General features: G+C 44.2%; 1 protein-coding gene and 1 long non-coding RNA gene across 2 annotated transcripts; one reads left to right on the top strand and one right to left on the bottom strand.

The window, feature by feature from the left end:
- Positions 1-2,967: 2,967 nt before the first annotated feature.
- LOC137797154 (uncharacterized) lies at positions 2,968-5,164 on the top strand. Its single transcript, XR_011078765.1, has 6 exons — positions 2,968-2,981; positions 3,105-3,220; positions 3,311-3,450; positions 3,997-4,125; positions 4,415-4,526; positions 4,970-5,164. It is a non-coding gene; the product is annotated as an uncharacterized lncRNA (long non-coding RNA).
- Positions 5,165-5,921: 757 nt separating this feature from the next.
- Positions 5,922-9,160, bottom strand: galr1b (galanin receptor 1b). Its single transcript, XM_068581260.1, has 3 exons — positions 8,441-9,160; positions 8,017-8,082; positions 5,922-6,496 (listed from the first exon to the last, which is right to left on the bottom strand). Exons 1-3 carry the CDS (start codon positions 9,107-9,109, stop codon positions 6,179-6,181), a joined length of 1,053 nt encoding a protein of 350 aa, XP_068437361.1. The 5' UTR covers positions 9,110-9,160; the 3' UTR covers positions 5,922-6,178.
- Positions 9,161-10,071: the final 911 nt, after the last annotated feature.

Here is a 10,071-nt window from a genome sequence, read left to right as displayed (position 1 = left end):
GATGCTCTTTAATGGATAGAGATTTCATAAATGGTGATTGGACGTGAATCTACTTTACTGACGAGAGACAGAGACATTATGATTTTATGATTCATCGGAGTAAAGCTGCATTTAAGCTCTAATGTCATGAAGACTGAGAGGACAGATTTGATCACAGTGTGACCGACTTTTGTTCTTCTGTGTCTCACAGCGGAGAAGAAGAGAGGAAGACAATAGAGAAGAAGAGAGGAAGACACTAGAGAAGAAGAGAGGAAGACACCCCTCCGAGCAACCCATTCCCCTATCAAGGCCCACAGTATATCTTCCCTAGTTCTCCCTCCACCCCTCGCCAGATCACCAGTCGACATGCCTGGAAATACTGCCCCATTGATTCCCAGCCTCTGCTTGTATGCAGCCTGTTCTTTCTCCATCCTCAGCCTCTCTGCAACCCCAAGAGCGCCCCTGGTCACTACCTTGCTGACACCCAACCGGCTACCAAGCCATCACCATTCCTCACCTTTTCCACCTCTGGTCCCGGTTAAATAAAGATAATGGTGGACTACTCCTGCTCCGTGTTCTTGCTCATGGGTCCAGCCCCGAACAACCATGAGACCCAGCGCGACGGCATTCTCCCATCTGAATGATCTGTTTGCTTTCATATTTAAACTAGTTCTCTGCAGGACTACTCCTCACCCTGAAGGGCTTTCACAGCAAACAGATGAACTTGAAGAACTTGTGTTCATCTTCAGCAGCTCTGAATCATCCTCAGATGAAGAAATTAATAATAATAATGTTCGTTCAGCAGTTGGAAACAGTATCAGCTCCTCTAAACACGACTCTTTGTCCTCTACCTGCATGAGGTCGGAGGGTGGAGTCAGCTGGTCGCTCACCTGGACTGACTCTGGGATCTTTCTGTCTCCTGACTTTCACCTTTTGGGCTTTTAGCTTTATTTATTGGTCAGTGGACTAAAACAAACCCAGACCACGTGTGGGGTCTCCCCATGCGGTCCAACCTTGAGCCAGGTTGTGACTGACAGAGTGATGTATTTTAAATTGATGTAATATTTTACCATCCATACAGACATTTGATACTAATGTCTGCACTCGTCAGTCCTTTGAATATTTGTGCTTTCATTGGTGGCATTAACTTACATTGAAGCTCAAATGATGTGAGAACTCAAGCCTGCGTTCCTGTTTGGTGGAGCGGACAAGTGATCCAAACCCACTGCGGACGACCACCATGTTATGAGCTGAGACCCTTTAGTCTTTTCACATATTTCTGTGAGATCAGGCTCTTTTTTTCTGTCCTGTTTCACCATCGTGTTTCTCTCAAAGACTGTCTGCTCTGCCTGTATCAATAACAAAGACCTGAAGTCAACCGGTTTCTCCCTGTCCTCTGGCATGTGGATGTTTGATCACATTCATCTTCCACGTAAGGACATAACCCTTCACTTTGGGAGGCAAGTCGTGAACACATTATTATTAGAGCGATCACAAACTTCAGACAAGAATGTACTGAACCCTACAAAGTCAAGTTTTAACCCAAATATTGAATGATGGACATTGTGTAAAGATCTTTGACCCCACAATGCAATTCACAAAAGGACACAGACACACACCAACCTGCTGTCAGTTGTTGTTCCCAAACATCTTTTTGGGAGAATTATTTTGTGATATCATCACCATGAGCACTATGAATAGGCCACAGGTAAACATTTGGTTTGGACAACAATGGAGGCCAATATTGGACAGAAAGAAAGAGGGGCGAGAATTAGAGGAGGACGAGGATGTGAAGAAGTAAAAGCAGAAGAAGGAAGAGTTGAAACAGGACGGGAGAAAAGAAGAGGACAGGTCAGACCAGAGCGACTTTGGTTGACCATGTTGACAATTACGGGATAACCATGAGGGAGGCTGGGCAACGGGTTTAACCAAATCTGAGCCGCAACGTGGTGGCAACATAACAACGTGTGCGGCTATTAGTCAAAGCGGCGTTCTTCACCATAATGCAATCCTAGGCCCATACAACACTGCACACATTATGACTTTTCCGGACACCCTCTACAAAAGACTAATTCCCAACGACCAGGGGCAAGAGCAGCTCAGGTACGTTATCATCTGGGATCATTTTAGTTTCCATCGGGCTGCTCTGGTCTGCAATTGGTTCACAGGTCACCCACTTTTCATGGCGCTCAATCTCCCCCCACACTCTCCGTTCTTGAATCTTATAGAGGAATTCTTCTCTGCATGGCGTTGGTAGGTGTATGATCGCAAGCCCCACCAACGCATACCCCTATACAGGCAATGGAGGAGGCTTGTGGCGACATCGATCAGGGGTCATGCCGTGGCTGGATACAGCACCCCAGGCGATACTTTCCACGCTGCCTAGCTCAAGACGACATCGCATGTGATGTAGAAGAAGTCTTATGGCCAGACGCACACAGAAGGCCAGATTTTGCCTAATTTTTTTCTATCTTTTTTTTCCAACACAAATGTTACTGTTTTCTTCTACTGCATTTTTCTCTGTTGTTTAAGTGTTAGGAACAAAAATTAAACGTTTCTTATTTGTTTACTACACAGAAAAAGGAAAAGCCAGAAGTGTCTAAGCAATCAGAAAAAAACTGTAATAAAACCAACTTTTTGTTTATCCCTTTGTTGCCTGTGTTATTGTTACTCCCCGCCTCCCTTTGGCTTAAATTGAGGAACGTAACAGTCCTATACAGGATGGTCCACATATCAACATCTAGAAAACATTCATAGAGCTGCAACTCATGAACTGGTCACTATTCAACCTTGTATTGAAGAAGTGCTTTGTGCACGGATGCTTGATATTCTAATGTTGTAAATGAATAGATGTGGATCCTACTTCTGAGATGACGTGGAAGTTAAACAGGCGTGTTGTTGAAGTAGTTAAATGTGTGAACGTTCAAGTCCACAGGCATGGCTGTGAAAGGTATATAAACAGACCTTTAGACTGAGATGCAACGAGGGAGAAGACACTTGTGGTGAGTCCTCTTTGTCTCTTGGGTTTAGAGAACAAAAATAACTTTAATCTGATCTGTGGCTTTAAAAACTGCTCTGAACTGAAGTGGTTGTTGTGATGGGGTTGAACGGCGTGGCATTTCCAGGTGATATTTCAGTTGTAGAGTTCTGAGAGTCAGTGAATCCTGAGCCATGCGTCCTGCTGTGGTGACAGCCGTCCTTCTTCTGGTGGTGCTGATGTCCATGTCGGACGCTGCACCATGTAAAAACCAAACTGTCCCTAAATATCTTTCTACACAGACACCAGGAACACTAAACTAACAGCACATCCATCTTTTTTTCTTTAAAACAGGGACTCCTCAACTAATGTGTCGAACCAACTATCGGCCAATCCGATGTAGTAAGGACTTGGGTAAAGGGTGGTTCCAGTTCGATGAAAAACGCTGTATGAAGTCATTCTCTTTCGCTTCTTTGAGTCATCGCGAAGCAGAGGTAATAAAAACAAACTCACAGGAGACTACAGACAGCACATTTGACCTCATCCTGTTCACAGTCTCATTACTTCATGAGAAGAAGTGAGAAAGAGGAGGAAGCTGTATTTATGGAAAGGAGAAGTCCAGTTACTCTCAAGTATAATCAAGTGTTTTGATGAAGCAGGTACAACTATGGAGGGTCAATTACGCAGAATATAAATTGTAAAGGGAATTTTACAAAAACATTTTTATAATTTGGCATTTTGAAAATAATAGAAAATATTATTGGTAATGTTTCACTTTAAAAGCTTGAATTCAAAGATTAAAATTGAAATGGAAAACAGGAAAAGAAAATGAAATTATGAGAAAATGAGCAGACAAAATGAATCTTGTTGAATTGAGGTACTCTTTATATCTTTGAGTGTGATCTTGTGTATTCTCCTCAGAGCAGAAGGGAACGTGAACATTCATCATGACTTCGGGGTCAAGTGAAGAAAGTTCACATGAGGGAGTTAGGATGCACCCATGGTGAAGTGTTAGTAAAGAATATGTATTTTGGTTACAGAATGAATGTCACACATACCAAGGTGGACATCTCATATCAATCCACAGCCTCGATGAGCTGTTTAAGGTGGAATGTGCCATGTGGAGGACTAAGCCTATATTTCTTCAATACTGGATCGGACTGTATCGGGTAAGAAGTGAATGTTTCTGTTCAGTTTGTGCCTCTCATGTGTTTACAATGAAATCACAGAGGTAAACTTGTGCTATTGAATCATTAAATTATGTTACTACTCTCAATAATTGCCCACCAAAGAAATCCACCAAAAGGCCTCTGAAGAACATGGAAACATCCTACTGAGCTGTTTACTACTTCCTGTGTATACTTCTAGGGTACATTTAGGGTACACTTACTGTGTACCCTACTGTTAGTGCAGTAGTCATCCTCAGTTGATCCATTGGTTGTTTGTTGATTTCTTCAGGTCAATGGTTTGCATTGGACCGATAAGTCTAAACTCGACTACAAATATTGGGCTCCTGGCCAGCCGGACAACTCTTGGTGGAAAGAGAACTGCGTTGAGATGAACTACGAGAGTGAGTAAACTAAAGACTCAATAGAGATGAATGTAGACTTCTGAACCTCAAGAAAAGACACTTTCATGACCCCTGGTGGATGATGATTAAAGTAGCTCAAGAAAACAGTCCAGATGAGTATGAAGGAAGGTGCTGCATTTAAACCTCACTGAACCTCTTCATGTCACACTGATTTAAAATACTGAGTCACAACTAAGTAACAGAATGTTTATGTTAAGAGCTGGTGAGTATATTTGTTCAATGTACTGAAAAAGAAAATAGTTCTACGTTCATAATGGTTACACTTTTATACTCTCATATTTTCCTCGATTACTCAACAAGTATAATGCAGTATATACAGACATAGCAAGTTCACACTGTGTAAAGACAACATGACAATAAGACACTTCAGTACCACCAACCCTGAAATCCTGTTCATCACATGACTGTTTTCTGTTTTACAGGCTGGGGACGCTGGAACGACGCGGCCTGTCATTTTAAGAAACCCTATGTTTGTCAATTTAATGTGTAGTAGTTCAGAGTGAGACTCTCGTAGTTCAGAGTGAACATGAAGAGCTGCAGTTGGACGAGTCTTCTTCAACTGTGACCACTTCAAGCTTTCACATTTACTTCAATAAATATTCAGCATCATAAAGACATCTTGATGGCTCCTGTGTCTTCTCTGTTTGTATTCAGCTGTATGACAGTTGATCATCTGTCTTCATGTCATGGCATCAGTAGAAAACACAGCTTCATCATATCACTCATCAAGACAGACTGAAGGCTGAGAAACCAGAGGAAACAAACACTGATGAATCAGGACAAAATAAGGCAGGATAACAATGAAATGATGAAGTCTGACTTTGGGACTGTCACTGGTTTAAGGAGTGGACAAGGCAGAAAATCAGCAGACAATCACAGGGGAACACAGAAGACACACAACACAATGACTCAATGTCACGTCTATAAGTTTAGTTTCAACAAGGTCTCTTTATGTGGGATAGATTAGACTCTGATGAGTACAGGTTCTACTGGAGGATCACAACATGGCGCTGTTTAGCTTCTTACCTGACAGGCCTTGGCCAAGTGTAGGACTCTCAAAGATCAGATGAACCACCGGGGGGCGTTGCAGTCAGATGTTTTATTGTTACTCGCTATCAGGATGGGTCTAAACACTCCAATGCACTCGAAAATAAACTTGTTGTGGACTCGTGATGAAAGTTAAAACCAGACAATTAAGAAGCGTTTCTTTCACCAGATTTTAATATAACACATAAAAAATATACTACAAATAAAGTGAAACGTATGCTCAACCGCTGTTTTTTCATAAGCAGTCATTATTAACCTAAATGATAATGATGCAGCTATACTTTTTCAGTTCTCAAAAAAGGGATTAAAACGGTCCTTTGACTAATTTATTTCAATGAAACTATGAATTTGCTTTGCTTACAGAAGTGCTGTTAGTTTCATTTCTAAAAGCCAGACTTCACTTAATAAAGTGTCCTGCAGTTTTCTGTTCAGTTCAAACAAGACAAGGGCAGGCTGTCAACGGAGACAGTCAGCAGCCAATCACACGCCGTCCTGGTGTCATGTGACACACATCCTGCTGTGAGAAACCCGCAGCAGGACATCCCGGCGTTGTCCTTCTGCGTCTGACCACGCCCATCAGTCTTTCAGATGTTGGTGGTGGAGTGTGTGGTGGAGAAGTTCTCCGTGCGTAAACGCACCACCTCGCCCGAGGGCGGCCGCGGGTACAGGAAGCAGCCGGTGAAGACCTGGCGGCAGGCCTTGCGGAAGTTCTCGGACAGGAAGGCGTAGAGGACGGGGTTGACGCAGGAGTTCCCGTAGGAAAGGCAGTGGGAGACGATGCGAAAGGCGAAGGTGGCCTCGTTCAGGGGAAAGGTGCCAAACTCCACCCACATGGCGATGATGTGGTGGGGCATCCAGCAGATGGTGAAGGCGGCGACGACCAGGAGGACAGTCTGAGCCGTCTGCCGGACGAAAGAGAAGAAACTTCAGGCTGAGTCGGGACACGCCCACATACAGTCAGGACACGCCCACATATAGTCAGGACACGCCCACATACAGTCAGGACACGCCCACATACAGTCAGGAAACTACTACTTGTTATAGATACATAGAAACACATAATTATATAGATACATAAACACTCATACTTATATAAATACTTATTATAGATACATAGAAACACATACTTATATAGATACTTAGAAACACATATATATATATAGACTTATATAGATACATAAACACTCATACAGTAGAGGCACACAGACCAACTGCTAGCATGAAGTTAGCTTGTGTGACACAAAATGGCTGACTGTGTGTGTGTATCTACGTCGGTGTGTAATTACGGTCACACGTGTGCATGCGTGTGTGTGTGTGTGTATGTCACTTTAAATACAGACATGAGGAGCAGCTCACATGTTTAACTCCACAAACACAGCCAGCATATCAGCTGCTTCTCTCTGTTTATTGCACTATTTTGGTGATTAGATTATGTCTTTGTCTGTGAAGCCGGAGTTTAAGATGTTTAGTAGACGATGGTAACAAGTGACTGTCCATGAAGCAACAGCTGCTCTCAAGTCACCACAGATACATAAATGACTCCACAACAACCTCAACAACACATCTCATTACCAATAATAATAATAATATATTATATAGAATATATATTGGGACGTCTTACGGCAGAAGTCGCAAAACCATCAACATTGTTGTGAAATCTTCTAGTTTTTGTTATTGAATATTTCTGCACCTCCTCTCAGCGTCTTATATATATATATAAAGTTGTGTTTCATGTGATTTAACTACTCAATAAAGAACCATAAAGCTCCTGCAGAGGATTCAACGTGAGGAGGTCTCTGCTTTAGGGAAACTCAAAAGATGAGAATCGTTTCCTCGTCATGTGATCACGATCATAATCCATAACTGAGCTGACGACGGGGTTGCAAATGTCTGAATGAACGAAGTCAGAAGACGGTCCTTCGTCTCCTGACTGTGAGGGAATCTGTTCTATATTTAGCCTTGCTGTCTAAATATTTACCCAGCAGCCTTTGTTCCAGCTGCACTGACCCGAGGAGCTGACGCCGGCACAATGCTACCAGGGTGTCATCCAGGGTGTCATCCAGGGTGTCATCCAGAGTACCAGGGGTCTCTGTCTGTGGCCCGTCAGCCAGCAGGAGTCTATGATACTACCACTAATAGTACTACGATTCAGAGTACAAAGGGGCCGTCAGTTGTACTACAGTACCACCAATAGTACTATAAGCAGAGTACAAAGGAGCCGTTCATGATACTACGATACTACCAATAGTACGACAAGCCTGTAGTGATACTGTGCTCCGACCAGTTCAAAGGAGTTTATATCAGCGACAGAACATATAACACACTGCACATGTAACTTCATCTTCATCAACAGCAGAGAGAAGGAAGAGAAGGAGGAGGAAGAGGAGGAGGAAAAGGAGGAGGAGGAAGAGGAGGAGTGCACCTTTCTTTTAGAGCGTCCAGAATTCCTGGACATGTTCTTCAACTTTTTATGAAGATGAAACAAAACCTGAAAAAAAGGAAAAATCTGAATTAGGAATAACAGACAATAAACTTTAGGAAGCGTTTGTCTTTGAATTATTTTTGATCATTTCTTCTGTTGGAAAGAAAAGTATGAATATTGAACACATAAAACATTGTGAGGGGGATGCAGTGACGTATGACAATCAATAATTTAATAAAATCGCATGCACGTTTTATTTTGAAACTCCACACCGGTGTCCCAGTGCGGGTCAGCGCAAGCTTTTACGCACAGTGTTTATGAGCGCGCGCCCTTTGGTCCCTCGCCCTCTCATGAATGTGGTTTATGGTCCTGATAAAGCAGCTGACCTTGATATGACGCACTGACCTTGACATGACGCACTGACCTTGCTGTAGCAGCAGCTGATGAGCAGCAGCGGCAGCAGGTAGCCGATCAGCAGCAGCGTGACCCGGTACGCGCGTCTGGAGGCTCCGGACCACTGCTCCCAGCAGAAGGTGCTGTTGGGGGCGCTGGGGTGGCTTGTCAGGACCTGATGCTGGAACACCGGCACCGAGACCAGCAGGGACAGCATCCAGATCGCGCACACGCCGCACAGCGCGTTCTGGCGGCTCCGGACGCGCGCGGACTTGTTGGAGAGCACCACGGCCACGTAGCGGTCCACCGACATGGCCGCCAGCGTGAAGACGCTCACCAGCATGCTGACGGCCGAGAAGTAGTGCCCGAAGCTGCAGAGCACGGACCCGAAGACCCACTGCGGCAGCGAGTAGATGGTGGCCTGGAACGGGACGCACAGCAGGAGGAAGAGGAGGTCCGCCACGCTCAGGTTCAGAATGAAGATGTTGGTGGGGCTGCTGGCGCGCCTCCTTCCGCCGTACTTCACCTTCCCGATCACCGCCATCACCAGAGAGTTCCCCACCACCCCCACCACGAAGATCAGCCCGAACACCGCCGGCACCACCGCCGCCTCCGGCGCGGAGCCGCCGTCCGGCGCCAAGGAGCGGTTGGTCTCCAGCAGCTGCGCCCGGCAGAAGGAGCTGTTTCCCGGCTGCAGCATGTCAGCTGGGGGGGTCAGAGCCGCTGAAGAGGACCAAGACTCACAGCCTGAAAGACCTGGTCCATGATGAGGATCACACGCGTCAGGAGTCCGGACACGACGAGCTGCTGGAGACGCGTCAAGCCAACGGAAGCAGAGTGCCCGAGTTCCTGTCAGGGGATTTCAAAATAAAAGCTTGATTACTAGAGTCTGTCAAACTGTCCGGAGGATAAAAGCATCAAATACTGTAAGTACAGGAGATGGCATGATTAGTATAGTTAGTAGCTATTATAGTTAGTAGTTAGTATAATTAGTGTAGTTAGTTAGTGCAGTGGTGAGCGCCAGCGCCTCTAAGCCTTCTCTGCCTAAACTCAATCACTAAGTTATTCATAATGTGCTGTTTTGTTTTGTTTTTTACAAATACACAACATTATAATTATGTTGTAATAGTAGTAGTTAGTAGTTACCACAGTTAGTGAGTCTCTTCAGGATGTTAACATGAAGAACAGAGTTAAGCAATATGAGCCGTATCAAACAAAACAGAAGGTGATGAACTGTTTACAGACGACAGAGCTAATTTCCCCTTCAATGATTTATGACATCAGATATTAATACAACATGTTTATGAGTGTTGCAATAGCAATTGTGAACTGTTTACAGGACTCATGAACCGCTTGTGTTCATTTGCTATTGTTCTGCCTCTGTACATTAAAACAACACAACACTCTCAATCCTCCACACCGAGCTCTCTTGCCCACATTGTGGAGTTTGATGTTAGCTAGTTAGCTTTATGTTAGCTTAACTGTGCAGCACATTTAAGCTAACCTTGAACTCGGTCGCGTTAGCCCTCTGTTGAGCATTTCAAGATGAAGACAAATTAACAACTGCAGTGGATGTTTCACAACAATATGAAGTACTTCCAGAGTACTCTGTCTTATAGCAGTGTATAAGTACATCAACACTGGGGAGGTGTTTTTCTCTTG

The sequence above is a fragment of the Clinocottus analis genome, unplaced genomic scaffold (genome assembly GCF_023055335.1).
Source record: "Clinocottus analis isolate CAN_PGR_092001 unplaced genomic scaffold, fCliAna1.0.p SCAF_10, whole genome shotgun sequence".
Lineage (NCBI taxonomy): Eukaryota > Metazoa > Chordata > Actinopteri > Perciformes > Cottidae > Clinocottus > Clinocottus analis.
Note: the sequence above shows the minus strand (reverse complement) of the source record. Positions and strands in the feature narration are given on the sequence as shown.